We start from the raw sequence: 18,579 nt of genomic DNA, 5'->3' as shown, positions 1-18,579 counted from the left end.
AGAGCAATTTTCTAATAAAACCCACATTTTTGTGTAAAACAAGTAAGTATGACAATTCTTACAAAGACTGTTTCAATAACATGCTTGAAGCTTTTTTTTTTCCATTAATTTCCATTTAATCAATGCAAACATTATTTCCATCTCAGCAAAAGCCTTTAGTTTTTCCAGGAGTAATGAAGAGTAAACAAAAGCTGAACAAATGCTGTTTAACATCGGTAAAAATTCAAAATCATTTCAGGAAGAATGAACAACCAGAAAGAAATATCACAGTATTATCATTATTTATTATTCCTTACAAATCTTGCATCTTATGGCAGAGCATGTTATGGAGACTACTGCTAGTGCAGTGATAATTAATACAGATATGAACAGGTCTGCAGTTTTTCTTTCAACAGCTCCGAGCTGCTAGAGTTATGAGAGACAAGTGCCATCTTTCTGTAGACTGAAATAATGTTTTGCTTTTACTTGCCACTTTCTATTAAAGGTGTCTGTTAATTCTAGAACAGAGTTATTTTAGTTTTCTGGGTTCTTTTTTTCTCCATTGAATAGATTTTACTTTTAAGGGGTCCTTTTTAAGGGCCTTTTTTTGGTGGGTTTGGGGTTTTTTTTGAGGGAGGTTGGGGGTTTTGTTTGTGGTTTTGATTGCCAGGGTTGCCATTGACTTCTTACAGTCCTTTGTTAGAATACTTATTGCTTTAGATTTTAAATTCTACTAAAGTCAGAGTCCCTTGTAGGAGGTTAAACATATTAATTAATATTGCATGCTCTTTACTCTAGGAGGCTTTGCTTAATTCACAGTTATACCAGAATGTACCATTTCTGATGCACCACAGCATGTGCTAGCAAATGAAAATAAATTTAGTTTCCGATACTTTTTTTAAGATTACATAATGAAAAGCTAGGTAAGGTTCAGGAAGTGTCTAGTAGAAAAATGTATTAGCAAGACACTCTGCATTAGGAACAGAAATAAAACAACAGTGCAAGCCAGATACAAAGTGGAGAAAAACTTCCTGTAAAAATTAGAGCAATAGAAAATAATAGAAAACTTTCTTCATTGACTTAATTCGCAGGCATCCATTTCCCAGGGTATCTATAACCTTGATGTTTTGTCTTTTCAGCTTTATATAATAAAAGCAATGAGCATTCAAGTGTTTTTTCTATTGATGCAACAATACTTTCACTGGTCATACCAAAATACAGTTATAGTAACTAGATTTGTATACTACTTGGCAAACATACTTTTGTGCTGGAAAGATTTTCATACATTTGGATAAAAGTCTGTTTCTATAAAGAAATGTGTATTACCTGTGTTCATTAGTTTTAGATTATAAACTTTCTCATTGTTGCAGTTGTTACCGCTATTGATAAAAAGTCCTAGCAAAAATACTTTTTAACTTTTGTTGAATGATACGTGGGTGAATATTTGTTAGCAGACCAACAACTGTAGCAATAAAAATGTGCGAAGGGTTACCAGGGATACTTAAAGAATGTACACTCCACCTGAACTGTAAGGTTAATTGAAAACAGTTTTTTCCCCTTAAATTAACAGTACATTGGTGTATCCAAGTTCTCAGTTTTCTTTCACAACATAGGTGTGCAGACAGTTTGTTTAGATGTTTAAATATTTTCCCATCTGTTCTGTCAAAATTATTGATTGAGCAACAAGCTATTTGTAATGTCCTATCAGAAAGTATATACTTAATGTTTTAAGAGAAACCATAACTGGCCAAAGATGTGATTGCTTTTCCAATAACTTGCCTGGGTTATCCAGCACAAAGTATAAAACTGGTATTTTGATATTGTTCCTTTAATGATAAAACTCAATGCTGTCAACCTTATTTTAGAAGATTGACAAAGAATTTTTTGAATCTTTTAATGCTCAAGGTTATTGCTAAATTTTTCTGTGCTTGCAGAGTACAGAAATTAATCAACTAACTACCATTTAGAGGTCTGCGGGAAGAATATTTCTTGGTTTGTGTGAATTTCTGCTGTGTAACCAAAAATCTTCCAGAGACTGCTCATGATTTGTTTCAAGAAAATACAGTGAAAACAGAATTAAGGGATTTTCTACATTCATCTCAGTTTGTGTCAGAGGCAGTCACGCCTTGTCCAGTATTCTGTGGTTAGTTAGTGAAGTATCAGAGAATCCTAGTTTCACTGAAGGCAAGGGGAAATACATGATTGACTTAAGATGATCACAGACTTATGATCACTTGTTATACTTCTGGCCAACCTGCTAAAAAATTTATTTTCACAGAACCTTGTAAAAGCATTGCATGTGTTTGTATTGACTTCTTTGGCTGACCCATTTAATTGCCTGCTTCCTAAGTCTCTGCCCCAAGCCCCTGTAAATAAGAGTTTGCAGATGTGTCTCAAGCTACTGCAGCCCAGAAAATGTTCAGCTCTAGCTATTGAAGAAATAAAGAGCCTGTGTAATAAAAGATATCTTTTCACTGGTTTTCACCATAAAAATTAAGTGGACATCAAATTCTGTGGACTGTATGTTAGGCTCTTAAAGGAGTGGTATACCTAAAGCAAAGGACACCTGGAGATGTATTGACAAGTAAAACAAAAGATTAAAATCTACTACTTGTGGTGAAGAAGAGGAGGCAGTCGTCTTAATGGATTTTGTTTTCTGGGAAAGAGAAAAATTCCGGTGGTACTAGTGACTGTTATTAATATTTTTGAGTCTAAGACACTGGACTTTTCAGCAGTGGGGAATATTATTAGAAGATTGGGGTTTTTGTTAATAAATGCAAATACAATATTTATTTTTTTCTGATTTGTAGTTACTTGTCAGCAAAATGAATTGTTATGTGAGGGGCAAACACAGTTAAATTACTGTGATCTTAGCAGCACTGCAGTGTGTTTGTGTTGCCTTAGTCATCACAAAGGCAAAGTTCAGGCTGTGAACTGAATTTTTCATTTTGTATGTAGGGCTTGATGGTCTTTGCTGTATGTATGAAACACTATCCCATCATATACTTGGTCATTGCCAATAATACTCTCCAGAAACCCCGAAGTGTGCAGAGGCAGTGGAGTCGGTAGAGAATACTTTGTTTTCCCTTGTGGCTATTCCTGCTGTCTCAGTAAATTTTAAAAAGAGTTGGGTTGCCTTTTGACCACAACACAAATGAAAGTTTTAAGGTAAATAAATAGCTTTCCCTTAGCTGAAACTATAGTATTGTCCAGTGCCTCTAAAAGGCATCCATTAAAGCACCAAAGTACCTGCATGTGCCGGGAAGCAGATGGCTGGCTAATGTTTCTTGCTTGTTAAGTAACATACTTTCTAAACTCTTGCATGTTTATCTAAGACTGGAAAAATACAAACTTCAGTAGCACCTCTGCAGCTTTTTTTAAAAGCATCCATATAAACCCAGGCTGTGTCCTCGCATTGCAGGTGTAGGTGTAAGTTTTAGAGGAGCACCAACACCTGAAAAATTGAAGGGTTTCAGCGCAGCAATGAGTTCATGTGCACTTTGAAGCCCTGTTATGCTGCTGTCCTGGTTTAAGCTCCCTCTCAACTGCTGTGGGAAGCTGAAAAAGTCCTTGACTAATGTAAACATCGCTTAGCAACAACCAAACCAATGTGCTATGAACATTATTCTCATACTAAATCCAAAACATAGCATCTACTAGGAGGAAAATTAACTCTGTCCTAGCTGAAACCAGGACAACTGCTGGAGTGTTCAGAGAAATACAGGTTGGGAAGAGAATCAGGCCCTTGATCTTCCCACGAAGTAAGCGTGGCTGTTGCAGCAGCCTGTGCGTGCAGGGATAATGGGCAGAGTCAATGTATGTTCTGTGGTGTGACATTGGGGCAGAGTTTGACAAGCATCTCTTCCTGCAGCATGCCCCATCTGACGCTGCCTGCCATGGTGTTCTCACTGGTGCTGCTACAACTATTCATGTGGCAATTGAGTGGCTTAGGTCAGAAAACTTGATTCGGGTGAAAAATAACCCAGGGTGAAACTTTTTTTCATTTTTTTTCTTAGTACAGATCTACTTTCTGGATGTAGTGTGTTGCATAGTTTTGGCAAGGTAAGGGGCGTTGTGGTGAGTTAGGCTGACGCTGCCTCTGAAAGAACCAGCTGTTGAACTAGAGCCCTAAAAACGAAGGGAGTGAGATTCCCTCAAGTAATAAAAATGATGGTCATTTTTTGAGTTTTATTTCCCATAATCTGTGGTATCATACAGAGTGAACTGCAGGCGGCCCACCTCCTGCTTTACTCAGTGCTGGGAAGTCACTTGGATACAGTGATACAGGGTGTAAAATAGGGATGAGTGATTTTATATGATCCGCGCACTGAAGTTACATTGTGCTAGAGCTCTTGTTTCCTAAAACCTCACCTAGATCTTGACGAGGTGGCTTGGGATTTTGGCATCCCATCTGTGTGGAGCAGATGAGGGAAGGAAAGTCATATATCTGAATGATCTGACAATTTAAACACATTTTGTGGAAGAAAGCACATAACTTCATAGCTGCTCTTTCTGTAGCTTATGAGTTCTATGTGTTCCTTTCTTGTGATACCCCTAGAAAATAGTACTAATGTATTACTTTAAAACACATACCAGAGTGGTTGAGCTTGTGCCCTTTACGATAGTTTTGATAGGTCTGCTGCTGTTCCTGCTGTGACCTTGAAGGGACCGAGTTGCTAGGACAGTGAATTTACTTAAAGACCTTATAGGGGGAAAGAATTGGCTGGAGATGATGGAGGCAGCTTTTAAGGGCAGTGTCCAAAGTCCAAGAGATCAGACTTCCCATGGTGTCTCTCAGTGCCCGGCCAGGTACTTAGACTGGTACCCCACGTATACAAGGATACCCCGCAAATCCTGGAGGGACAGCAGTATCTGCCCTCACAGCCAAAGGAGGCGTTTTAAAAGCAGGTATCCACCTCACAGTAGGCAAAAGATTGAATTATTCATGGGTACAAAGCCTGCAGCTGTGTGTCATGTTCATTTTAGCACCGAGTTGAAGCTTTCTTGACCTATGTTCAGTGTAATTAAAACCAAATCCCTCAAATCCAGGAATTGTTTGGAAAGGATTCTGTAATGCTAGGGCGGTGTGTATAGACGTGTACTCATGCCTGCCCTAATTGTATGGATTTGGTCATAGGAGCTGCTGGACTCCAGCACTCCATTGATTTGTCACAGTCTACAAATCCTGGAGTTTCTTAGCACCATGAGGAGTAGAAATTACTTAAAGAAAATAATTGTGTGTATTTACTGTGAACGCATTATGCACAATTTTATTACATTTATATTAAAATACGTTGAGATGCATTTTGCTTTATTTACACTATTTTCAGGCTGTTTTCCTTTTGCCTAAATGAAACCCTTTTGATGCTCTTGCTTGTCTGGCTGGCTGCAAACCAGGTATTTAAACAAAAATAAAGACTTGCCAGTTTTGCCAGCTGGGGATGAGAACCCGGCTGGTGATATGCGGGTTCGGGAGGCAGTTAATCCAGCTTTTATGCTTTTTTATGATTTTATGTAAAAAGAGGTTAAAAATCACATTTGGCTCTTTCTTTGTACCACTGTTTTGTTGCTGTTGTGGGAATGCAGCAAAAGGTTGCTCATACTTTTTATTATTATTAGGTAAAGTCCTGCATAAATTAGGTAAAGCCCCAGATACGGTTTGCTTTAGCTGTTGGCCATGTGATTTGCCTTGTTCAGAGAATGATACGTTTTATCTTCCCGTTGCTTTCTTTTATAAATCACACATGCAAACCACACCTCAACTTGTAAAATGAATCTGCCACTGCCTCGCAATTTTATATATGTTATTTATTAGCTTTAAAAGAAAAGACTAGCTAACTGTACAAATAGGAGAAATAGTAACAGGGCTAATGGATATAGTAGGAAAATATTTAACGCTTTTATTCTGTAGCAGAAGAAATGGTGATTTAAAGACAAGTGTCACAGATTTCATATACAGTTTTTCAGCAAGTAGTTTGCAATATGCTCAAACTCATAAAACATTTAATTTTAAAATATGGGAGTTATTTTAGTTAGTTTTGTCATATGTACTTATTCAGATAATTTGTTGTATTTTACACTTCCCAAAATTTCACCCTGTATTTGGAAATATCAATGATGTAACGAGTCTGTGTGTTTTGGCACAGTTGTAAATAGTATGTGTTAATGTGTTAATATTTATGATTTTTTAATCATATATACACAAGAGGGATTTGTAATACACTTCTTTTCATCATGTTTCTACTACTAATCCTTAAGGACAGTGAAAACTAGGAATATGGATGCATTAATTACTGTGAGATTGTCAAAATTGCCACACTGGATTAGATTGCATTTTGTTTCTGCTAATAGCATCTACCAGATACTTCAGAGCAGGGTTGGATTTACTGGGGGGAGAAAAAGGAGAGGCAGATAAATGAGCTTGACACCCCTCGTTAAGACTGACTAAAGTAGTGCCTGTGTCCTATGATGTGGTCACAGCCACTTAGTGTCCCCATTTGGGTGAGGACTGTGTCTGTCCTTGCTTCACAGGAAATTACTGGAAGTCATCTTACACTTTTTATACAATCATAAGATTACGTACTCATGGAAAAAGGTTATTTCTGGTCTGTTAGAGGTTGCCTTACTACGCATCACCAGATTTTCACTATTATATATCTAAATGACTGTTCCTATTATATATCTAAATGACTGTTCCTGTGTGTCTGCATACAGTTTGAATCTGGGTGAGCTCTTTGTGGTGGTTATTGCATGTGTCTGTATGTTGTAAAAAGTATTTTGTTTTCTGTGGGTTAGTTTGTTGTTTTTTTACAAAATTAGTCATATGTGCTGCCTTTCAGCGTCTGCCCTTTAATGATACAGAAACAAATCTTTTTTTTAATTTAATTATTTAATATGCAACAATAATATGCAACTGTATCAATTGCATTTCTTTATCTTTCTGACTATTTATTATTTAAGTCTTTCTTCTTGTTAGGTTTTTGCCTCTTTAATAGATTATTCTGCAGCAAATACTGGCTATTTGGCACATACAGTTGTAGTGCCTTCTGTATTACCATTTATTAACTTCTAACTGTTGCATCTTTTTTGAATCAAAGGTTGTGATATTCTAGAAATTCACAGAAATTGGAATTATATACGTATATATTCAGTTTCCTTATTGCTTATGGTTTCATTATGGGTATATGCTGCTATGTTGTCTCCGTTTCTACAATTTAATACAAAGGCATATTAAAGTCAAGACTGCTTGACACTGCTTAGATTCCTTATTCCAATTCTCTGGAGCTGCTGTGAGAAGGGCTGTATAGTAGGTTGTTTTTAGGTACGCAACATTGGAGGCATTATGTTAACAAATTATATAAACTTTACCATATTTCTGTGATCATATAATATCATGTAAATGTAATATCATATAAACTTTGTCATACTACTTTGCATTAGCACGGTTCAGCTCTTTGGACTATTTCATGGAACGTAATGAAACTGTCAGGAGAAACGCATTGAGGACTCTTAATATAAACAAATATCTTAAAGAAGCTAAACTTCTCTTAGTAAGATTAAAGTGTTTCTAAATGTAAGGTATTATTCTTACAGGTGGGGTAAGGAGAGGGAAGTGACTGAGCAAGGAGATGCTTCAGTTCTCCCAGAAGAATTCTAACCGAGGCGATAGTGCCTGTAAATGAAGTATCTGTTCCTAAAACTGTGTACACTATAAATGGGATGGTAGAGGACATAGGAAAGCGGGAAAATGCAGTCATGATAATTTTGAGCAGGTCATTCTTGAATTTTTATTTTGCTTTGAGCAGCACGGTCCTCATTATGCCTGGAATTTGAGTGAGCTCAGGTGTGTGGGTCAGTACTGCAGTTGCATATATTGAGCCAGGTTCTGGGAGTCCTTGTAGCACACTGTGGAAATAAAGTCTTGGAAATGCATTCATATAGAGGCACATCACATAGAGTGAAATGGTCATGTCTGAAAGTGCACGTCTTACAGCTGGTTTTGCTTTCTGTCTTAGGTGTTGGAAGATAATGACTACGGTCGTGCAGTGGACTGGTGGGGATTAGGAGTTGTCATGTATGAAATGATGTGTGGAAGATTACCATTCTACAACCAAGATCATGAGAAACTATTTGAACTGATACTAATGGAGGACATAAAATTTCCTCGAACTCTGTCTGCAGATGCAAAATCATTACTATCAGGCCTACTGATAAAGGATCCAAATAAGCGGTAAGTGAAATTACTTGGGTATACAGGTGTAATAAATAATTATACTGGGTAATGTAAAAATAGGCCAGTGGTGCATGGTCTTCCTGGCTAAAGGACCTGTCAGTCACACAAAAGGACCATTTGCAGCCATTTCCACTTTTTCAGTACAGCAAAGATACACGAAGCGAGTTTAACTAGCGAAATGGGAGAAAGCACGTGGAAGATAACAGTTTTAAGTATGACTTAACCCTGAGTTGGCTGTAGTCTCATGGGGACTACAGCACTTTTTCTTAGAAGTGATCATGCCAGAAGACATCTATAGACAGCCACAGCTAAATTTTATTAGGGCATGTAAATAAATCATATATTAGACCATGTAAACTAGTAACTTGTTAAAGAATACATCTTTTGAGTGAAATTTAAATTTCAAACAGTGGTTTGAAAGCAAGTATCACCCAGCTACTGCCTGTGCCCTTTTGTGGTGGGCTTTTCCCTCTGGGATTGCTGCCTAAGAGAGCCGTTTTCCAGTGGTGCCTGCACTGGACCAGCAGTGTCCCGTCCCCTGTGGTTCTAAAACAAATCTCTGTCTTTGCAAATCAGTGAGATTTGTCTGTAGGTTCCCTCTTTTCCCCAATCTCTCTGTTGTTCTTTCAAGTCTCTTGGCATGTTTTAAGGCTGCAGGCATTCTTCTGTCCATCTGTCTCTCTTCTCTAGTCCTCCTTCATCCTCAGATTGTTCTCAAGAAGTTTTCAGTAGCGGGCATTGCTCACTGGCACTCAGGGCAGGACTGGTTGCCCTGTCTCTCTGAGGGATTTGCCATCACGCAGCCAAGTGCAGCAGCCAGGACAGCACAAGCGGTCAGCCTTTCTGCTGCTGCCCAGCAGTGCCTGTTTAACTGAATTTACTGTGCGCAGTGAGAGCAAACTGTGATCAACCAGCCAAATACATGGAGAGTAAAGTAAAAATTTGTTCCTGTAGCAACTCCTAATGCATTTTAACCTCCAGACAATCTGACCCATCAAATATATTAACCTTTAGAATGGAAAAGATACTTCCTCATAATTAATCTTTGCAGACAGTAGTGTTATATTTACAAGTTTATTTATATTCAAGTTCTGGTGCTAGCTAATGCTAAGTAGGGTGGGAGCATAGAGGTTAACTGCAACTCAGCTTTTCTCTGAGCAGCTGGATGGAAAGATACTGAGAGAAGTCTGAAGACTGCAGGTTGACTGGGATGCTTTGCAGAGATGTAGAGAATTTTACAATGAGTAGTTGAGAAACAAAGAGGAATACAAGTTGGAAATTAGAATAACTTTACACCCAGTTACTGCAAGACTGAGGTAGTACTTCAGAATACAGAATAGTTTTTGTAATTCGGCAGCAGGGTAATACTAATACAGATTTCTTTTCTTGGTTGTGAGAATTATTGCTCTTTGCAATAAATGCTTTAGAGAGGACTTTGTCTTACTGAGTAGGTTACTTCTAAAATTTGTCTTTATATCTTTAGCAGTTCCTGTTTGTGAAACAAACTGCTTGTGTCACTCGTTTTGTTAATATTTAACATGCATGGGCTGCTTGTTCAGTTAAGATTAGCTTTTTTCTGTTGCAGCATCTCTCTGTTAGACCAGTAGGATAGCCAGTCTCAGGAAAAACATGACAGCTGAGCAGTCCTAAAAGTCCACATGCTGTTGAAAGGGGCAGAGATTCCCTTCCCTGGATCTGTGGTTCTTTCTCCACCAACAGCAGCAGCTCAAGGGAGCTCACTAAACTTGTTGAGTCAAGTTTGACTTGCTAATGCAACAAAAAATAGCCAGTTCTTTCTCATTTTTTCATTGTAGGGTTAGTTTTCTTGCAGGATGGTGCGCTGACTCAGCTCATAGTCATCAGTGGGAATGATGCTGTAGATGCAAGTGAGAGGGGAGAGATATGGGCAGGGGTGGGACCCTCCTTTTTTGGCAGCGGTGACCACTTCCATGAGCTCAAATCACCTTGGGCAAGTTCACCCAAAGTAGGTGGAATTCACTTCCTAAGACGATTTGCCAGAGTCTGGCTTTGGCAAGCTATGGGCCACAGTGAATAGTGTGGTTATTTACAATGGCCTTTAAATAACCTTCTCAGCAGGCCTACAATTTATTAATTTATACTAATTGACTCAGATTGAGACTATTTTATGGTAATTGGTTAATTGTTACAGCACCCAGATGCAACAGCAGTTAACACTGTATGAAAATGATGTGAGTCATTACTGATTCAGTGCCTGGCACCTCCTTGGCAAAATTTTATGTCAGTATTGTTTGGTTGGTTTTGGTTTTGATTAGTGCCAGAATGTTAGTTGGTCTTTAAAGAAAACTAAACTTAAGTATGTTTTTAAAATGAATGAATTATTGAAAAAGCTCATCGTGGACAGTAATGAACACTGGAGTTGAAGTAATTAAATAGAATAGACTGTAGCATGGATACTTCTACTATCACATTTTCTCTCGAGATCACATGAATTCATATTAAACAGGTGATAATTACATATTAAACGTGTGAGAATTGTTCCCAGATAGTAAAAAAACAAATGGTTGCTTTTTTAACCATTACAATAACTTAATCTCGTTACTTACAAGAGTAACGCTTGTTTAATATGATTTTTTTTTTTTCCCCACTCTCTTTAGACTTGGTGGAGGCCCAGATGATGCAAAAGAAATCATGCGTCATAGTTTCTTTGCTGGAGTAAATTGGCAAGATGTGTATGATAAAAAGGTATGTCTTTATATGACATTGAATAATCTGGCATCTGCAAGGTGGTTTCAACTGATAGTCATAGGAATTCTGTTCTCTGAAGTTAGTAATATTTTTCTTTGCAACTTTTATTGTTAATACAAATGAGTAATTATTCTGAACTAGGTGTACTTAATCTTTCGGTTTTCAGTAATAATTTGTCAGTGGACCAAAAATTAATTTTGCAAACCAAGCTAAAGTCAGCAAACATTTTTCTTTTATTATGTAAATGTCCAAATCTTTTCCTTTCCTTTTTTCCTTCCTGGGCCTTCAAGAGAAAAGTAGGTGTATGACTCAAGATAATATGAGAAAATGTAATGGAAGTTTATCCTGAATTGTCTTTTAATTTCTTCCTTTTATTGAAAAGTTATTTTTATGGAAATGGGAAAATGAAGTGATTGAAAGTGACTCATAGCAAAAATCTACTTTCTGATTGTTTGTGTTTAAGTAGAAATCTTTTTCGAACTTATTTTTAAAGAGATATCTAAGAAAATTAAAATAGCATTAAAACACTGAGCCAAAACAGCTTGTGGAGAAAGCGAGTAGTGGGAATTCAATTGGAACAGTTTTCTCTAAACCCAGTCCTGTTCCTGTAATTGATCAACACTTCTGGGATGATTTTAGAAAGTGAATTTATCTTAACTCAGTAGTGAAACTCAATTTGACTTAAGTTGTTTTATATACAGAAGCTGATTTTATCTCAGTACGTGTGTAAGAATTTACTTGTTGCTATAAACCCCTTCTATTTTGATAAAGTCTTTTTTTTCCCCCCAACTGTTTTACATTGTTAATCTGCCAGTTGAGCTGCGTAATTTTAAAAGATAGATTTTTCTTCTTTTTTTGCTTTGTTCAAATAAAAGGAAAATGGATGACATACGAGTGAGCAGAATATGTTTATGCTACAATGTCAATGATACAAACTGTTTTTTCAGTTGTTGTTGAACTGGAATTTTAAAAATGTGTGGTTGTTGGTGTGGTACTTCTCTGACAAATAACGGAATTGAAGTAAGAGCCTGTATATGATGATACAAAATATGGTACTTTGAAGTTACTTAAAACATGTGTGATTTTTTCCCTGGCAGTATCGTGAGGTTTCAAGAAACTCTAAAATAAATAATCAGAGCAAGTATATTAATCAGGTTACTTTATGAGCTCAACCTCTGGTTGGTTATGTAAGGACATGGGAGAGAAGGCTAAAATCTAAAAATACAAGTTGAGGACCTTTCTGGAGCTTAAAAAAACCCACTAAAATTGATTGGATTGCAATGTGCTAGGAGTGGGAGAGAAAGAAAAAGCTGTTACATTACTCTTGCTCTGTTGAAAAAGATTTCTCAACTATTTTACATTAGAAATAGAGCTCTCAATTCTACACTGTGTTCAACATCATATTTAGTTAAGAAAATACAGAAACACTTAATTTTTTAGCATGTGCTTTGAGTATTTACAAATCAACATGGCAAATGTCTTTCAGTCAAGATCTTATTCTGAGCTATTAAAATGAAAGGTGGTATTTTGCAGATATAAATATATATATAAATTTGTCTAAATATATATTAAAACAAATAAACATATAAATGCAGGTATTTTGCCTTTATGCTCAATGAGGTGGATGTGGCTTATTGGAGTATTGTAACTGGAGAAATTGTAGACATTCATTGTTTACCTTGTATGGTGTTGCTTTGAGAAACTAAATTTGCCAATAAAAAAATCAGTTTAATTTCCTCAGTTGAACAGTTAACTTCAAGGATCATAGGAATTGCTCTGTGCAGTACTGGCACACAATGTGTTCTTTGTGGAAAAATAACTCACGAAAATGACTTCTGACAGTATGTTTTTCTGTTTAATTAAAAATAGTTTTGTTCCTATTACAAAGCCATTTGTTGGGTTGGTTAAAATATCCAGTTGTTCCTTCTGCACACACAATCTTACCAGTTTGGAAGTATGCAGAGTGTAAGACTGTGCTCAGAGATATAAACTTCAAACATAATAATAAGGTTAATGAACTTTCACTGAGTATGTTTATTAGAATGCTTATATGAATATTTTTGAGGTTTTGGTATTCTAAAGTAACTCAGGAGGAATGTATCAAACAAATTTGATTTTCAAATAGATTTATTCTATGCTTGCTTCTGTTGCTGTTTATTATTAGTAGTATGGTCTTCAGCAGTAGGGTCATTTGATGAAATTGATAGCTGATATAATTATTTGCATAGTAAAAATATTTCACAGTATTCTTGCCCGAGGTTTATGCACCATGAAACTGTAATTTTCTGGCTGCATTTCAGGAGTGCGTTTCTGTTAGCAATGAAAGTACCGAAGTTCACAGTCGGAGTAATGGAAACAAAAAAAATCATGTGTATTCCAAGTTGCTGGGGTATAGTTTTGTACATGTGCATACTATGCTCCTGTGCCATTAATTTTTATCATTTTTACTAGAGATGAAGTACATCTCTGTACTTACTAGGTTATCACTTCACTGGTGTGATTAGAGACAGAATTATGTATCTGTAAACTTAGGAGTATTTCATGCAACAAGCAGTAGCTCTGTGAGGTCAAATGGATCCAAATGGTCAAATGGAATTATTAGCTCTCTGATAGTGCTAACTAGTTAAACTAATTTGGTACTACACAATGATAATAAAATGTTGTATGGCGCACTGGAGCAGAGAAGGTCGTTGCCTTTAGATGAAAAATGTATATTAGTTAGCATTTGTGATCAGATGTATTTATTTTTGGCAGAAAAACCATGAGGGCATATGAAAGAGAGCAGCCTGTGCCAGGTTCTTCCTGTGATCATCTCAGCCCTGATGAGTTTTCGTCTCTGTGCCTGAGTATGAGAAATTGAATAGTTTGGCAAACTCTGAAGACTTCAAAAGCCCCGTATACTTCTAAATAAAATATTTGTTTTATTTTTAGCTGGAATCGGGAAGCTTTTTGAAATTTCTCTGTTACTCATTTAAGAATTGTTTTAGCATATTTTTATTTGGGTTGCAGAAATATTCTGAAGTTTTTGGATGTTCTATCTAAGGCCTTTTACCAAACAAAAAACACATGGGCATTAATTTAAAGGTAGGAATTTGGGTATGTCTTCAGGCTTGCAGCTTGAAGCACTCAGGTAGCTTCATGTCAAAAGAGAGCCAGACCTTTTAGCGAAGCCTGGGTTTCCTATTGCATGCAATATGGATGGAAGAAGAAGAAAAGCTGTACAGGAATTTGGGCTGAGATACATATCTCTCCTGATTTCTGATAATACCTCTGTTCCTGAAGCAGATTAGGGAGTGCTACTGGGAAGGGAGCAGGGGCAAGTGGCAGTAACGGTTAAAGCTGGGGTGTCTGACTTTGCTGCAGGCCACCACGCTTGCGACAGCACCTATCAGTGTGGAGGCAGCAACTTTCAGCATGAAGTCTGACAGACTCGAGAAGCTGTTCCTCACCCTTCAGGTGTGACTGCCTTTGCTTTACTTAAGACACAACAGCAGCAGACGATGAAATCCCATGAGCTTCAATCATGGGATTTGGGTTCAGGCCTTTGGGTTCAGGCCTGGCAAAATCTGCAATATAACTATAATCTTAAATACATGTTTAAGTACTTTCGTGTATCAGATTTTAAGGGAAAGGGCAGGAGGGAAATAGGAAAATACCAGCATCTGGTTTTAGGCTGTTGCTATTTGAGTAGTACTATTTTTGTACAATTATCTGCAGTGCAACAAAGCCTGTAGAAATGACCCCCGCTACTTGCTTTTGTGTTGTTGTCATGCAAAGTAGTAAAAAGATCAGAAAACCGCTAACCAGTCTGATCTTTTCATTGTGTTTCCAGTGGTACTTTAAACTATAGGGGCACACCTAGTGGTTGATTACCACCCTTTCCCCAGCTGCTTGAATTTACAGGGAGGAAAATACACATAAGGGTGTCTGATTCTTAAAATCAGATGGTTGTTGTAGTACTGGGGGTTGTGATTTCTCTCTGTCCATCGTATCAGCATTGTATCACTTGGAAAAGAGTTTGTCCACGGGCAAAATCCCCTGCTGAAGCCTTCCTTCCTGTAGATTTCTGCTGTCTGTCCTTCCACCACACTGAAATCACAGCTCTTCCTCCTCCCCCTGCCTAGAACCACCACATGCAGGGTTCCTCGCAGGATCCGTGGGGTATTTTCCAGGCTGGGCAGCAGGCTACTGGGATGGGCGTGGGGATGGGGATGGACCAGTCCCTACATGAATGCATACTGACTGACTTGAAGCTCAACTCAAATTACTGTCTTTCCTTCAGTGGAAACTCAATTTGAGGCAGATGGAGAGAGATGCGTCTCTTCTATTCAGTAAACTAGATTCAGAAGCTCTGTGGGAAGTGTATGTGCCTAGTCTTTTCTCCATGCCCGGCTGTTCGGAATTTGTTAGGGAAAGACGTACAGACTGACAGAGTGCGTTAGCTCATCAGCTCCTGTTTCCTTTGGTGACTGAGCTAATATCAGAAAAAGGACAAAAAAATATTGCTAGGAAAGGAAAATCAGTGTTTTAAAGGACGTATTTTTCATTAAAATATTGTTGTCGAGGAGCTAATGTTGAAAGACTGCACTAAGGGTTTGTGGTGTTAGTATCTCTGCATGATTTTTAGGGTGACCAAGCATTTACTTTGAAGGGAGCGTAGAAGACATAAATGAGGGAACACATATTAACAGATATGCGTCAGAAAACCATCAAATTTTGAGACAAGCTTTGCTAGTATCCTTTTAAAATGTCTTATTTGTAAGTTAATGAATTCCAGTTTATGTGAAAATAGATTGTTTATTTGGATTGTCATTAAGTCAGTTAGTTTGTTAATACAAATTTTTTTTTTTTTTGAGTTTGGAAGTTTCTGTGAATTGTGACATGTTTTCAGCACTTCCAGCTGAGCATGCTTGTGATGAAATACAGAAGTATATTTCAGGGATGTGACCCCACTCTCTTCTCACAGTATAATTTATTTTTTCCGCCATTCTGTTTTGCCTAATTTGTCTCTTGTTTCATTCTTTAAAATAACTACTTTGCAGTTTTGGTTCTTTGGGAAAGTTTAAAGTAGATGAAAGCTTGATTTCTCGACATCAGATCATGAACACTTAATTACTAATACTTAATTAACTTTCATAACCAGAAAGAACTGTAACAACTGACACAGTTTCTGATGTATGTCAGACTTGAATAATAAACTGCATGGAAACTGTTGAAATACAGCATATGATGACAATGCAAGGTATTATTGAAATATCTGTTTTGTTATTTTCAAAATACATAAGATGTGAGAAAAGCAGAGTTAATCTCATAAATAGTAATTTATTAGTAAAGAAGAAGCATACATGTTGGGATGTGACAGTGATGGCTTTTTTTCTTAATTGGACAACTCGGAATGTCATGCTGAAGTTGAACCATAAGATTCAAATGATTATTCCTTATGGATAAAACCTGAAATTGAACAACAGTGCTCATTCTTTATTACTTATATGATACATAAAGAATGTTTCATATAAGTTCCCTATATATATATAAAATCATATAAAGAATGAGGGTGCTTGAGAGTTTTGATATTATAATCTAGCTATCTAGTTTATTTAAATTAATAATTCTGGGGGGTGGTGTGTAGCTGCACCTCTTACTCCTTTCACATTTCATCTTGGAATACTATTCGGCTGCAGTCTGTTGGTGGATGAGATTCTTACGGTTGTGTTAATTTTGAGTTCATTGGAAGGAAAATTCCCTTTAAAAGAAAAAGGAAGATCACACCGATGTTCTTAAGTGTCATATTATTCATTTGGCAGATGGAGTGCATTGCAGTTACTTTCAGGTAGCTTCAGCCACTCCCTATACAACACCAAGACAAACAATTCCTGTCAGATTGTCTTTGAGCAATAACATTACGTATTTTCTCTCATACTGAAGTATTCATGCAGTTGTTCAGTAGGCGTGAGAAAGCTCAAGGTGCAGGACAGAGCCTGTCTGTTCATCTCTGTGTGACTGTAACAGTCAGGTACTGTACCTGCCCCTCTCCTTCCCCCGAGAGATGGGTGGCAAGTTTCCCAGGTCTCCAACTGTGGAAAAACAGTGGTGTTTCTCACACACTGCTCTTGATGGATGCCAAATGGAAATGCCATTCACTGGAGCTAATAAAGACACTAAGAGTTTGATATTGCTTCTGCTGTCATTTCTAACACCAAGCCTTGGAAATGGCCGGGGTAGATTCAGCCTGACAGATGGGTGTGAAATTGGATTTTTGTCTTGAACATCCACTCTTTTGGTCAGTTAAATCACAGCGAGTTTAGACTTTTTATTTCTTTGTTTGTATGCTCACATACATGTGTGTTTGTGTGTAATGCATGAACACAGAAAATCTGTATTTGTAGTCCGTAGAGTAAATTATCGGGTGCTGAAGGTGCAGTCTGCTGTCTGGTTCAAGTCTGTTCTGCCTGAATTTGCACTGACCACTAAAGGAGAAAAATCGTCCCGGACTAAAGCTTGGCAGCTGGGACCAAGCAGCACGATTCTCACACAGACTGACAAGGCCTGTGCTTAACAAAAGCTCATCTTACTCCTTTTGGACACAGGTAGCGGGTATGCCTTGTGGTGCTCACATTACTCTTGGACTTTCTGACTTCTCAGGTCAGAAGTGGGGAGGAGCTGTGGCGATAGCGGCTGGATACCATTTCCTTGTAGCACCAAACACAACGTGCTGCTGGGTGTAAAGCGGCATCTTCATGTTGTGATTGTCAGAGCTGTAGTTAACATCGGGTGTTTTGTTCTTTGTCATTGAGCCTTAGCTTCAGTCTCTCTTGGGATGTACGGCAAAGCTTCTGAGTTGTTATTCAGGCTCTGTCAATCTAAGTGGTTGTGTCTGCAGCAGTTGCACCTTATTTGTCTTTCCAGTGATTTCGTAACAGCTGAAATTTGTGGTGATTTTACTTTCTGTTTTTAAATAAAATCTGACCATTAATGAACAAAGGTGGCACTCCTCCAGAAAGATGATTGCCAAGTTTCTGAGGCATGGCCTGGCGTGTTAGTGATGTGCCTTGCAAAATCTGTCTGGCTCTGTATCCAGTCTTCCAAATGGGGTGTCGACATACCGGGTCACTCTGCGTACACTTGTGCACGTCATTTATACCATACTCTGTGCTCCTGCTATGTCTGAAAGGTTGTTAGGAAAGGATTTCTTACTGCATTTATCTAATTTTCTTCTGGAGGTGATGCCTGAGTTCCGTGTGCTGGTTACTTATTTCTTGACAAGATTTCTACAGGAACCAATAAATTATTTTAGAGATTCTCCTGTTAGAATTGCAAGTGTGTCTGGCAAGTATCCCAACAATTATATGAAGGTCAGAGAAATCATTTATTTGGGGTGAGGTGTGCCTGTGATGCCAGATCTGGAGTGGGATGTCCATAAAACTGTAGCCACAGTTGTTTTGGTGTGAGTGGGGTAGAGCAGGTCAAAAGTGGTGGTCGTCAGTTCTGTCCATCCTCACGGCTGTGCTGGTGGAAATGGTGCTGTGAGGGAAGGAGGCAAAGTGTATGGAAAGAACTAAGAAACCTTCCTTCCGCTCTTAGTTGAGTTGTATCTGTGCATCTTCATCTCAGCTTCCATTTCCCCTTTCCCATAGGCTGTC

The 18,579-nt window shown here is 37.8% G+C and overlaps 1 protein-coding gene across 1 annotated transcript in view; it reads left to right on the top strand.

The window, feature by feature from the left end:
* The window catches only part of AKT3 (AKT serine/threonine kinase 3), a 67,498-nt gene that overhangs the window by 44,023 nt on the left and 4,896 nt on the right, over window positions 1-18,579 (top strand). The window contains exons 9-10 of the mRNA XM_074167979.1: window positions 7,995-8,209; window positions 10,849-10,936. Coding sequence (XP_074024080.1) covers window positions 7,995-8,209; window positions 10,849-10,936 — 303 coding nt within the window. The remainder of the gene's footprint in view (window positions 1-7,994; window positions 8,210-10,848; window positions 10,937-18,579) is intronic.

This window comes from Numenius arquata, chromosome 2, assembly GCF_964106895.1.
Source record: "Numenius arquata chromosome 2, bNumArq3.hap1.1, whole genome shotgun sequence".
Lineage (NCBI taxonomy): Eukaryota > Metazoa > Chordata > Aves > Charadriiformes > Scolopacidae > Numenius > Numenius arquata.
This window is presented reverse-complemented; position numbering and strand designations above follow the sequence as displayed.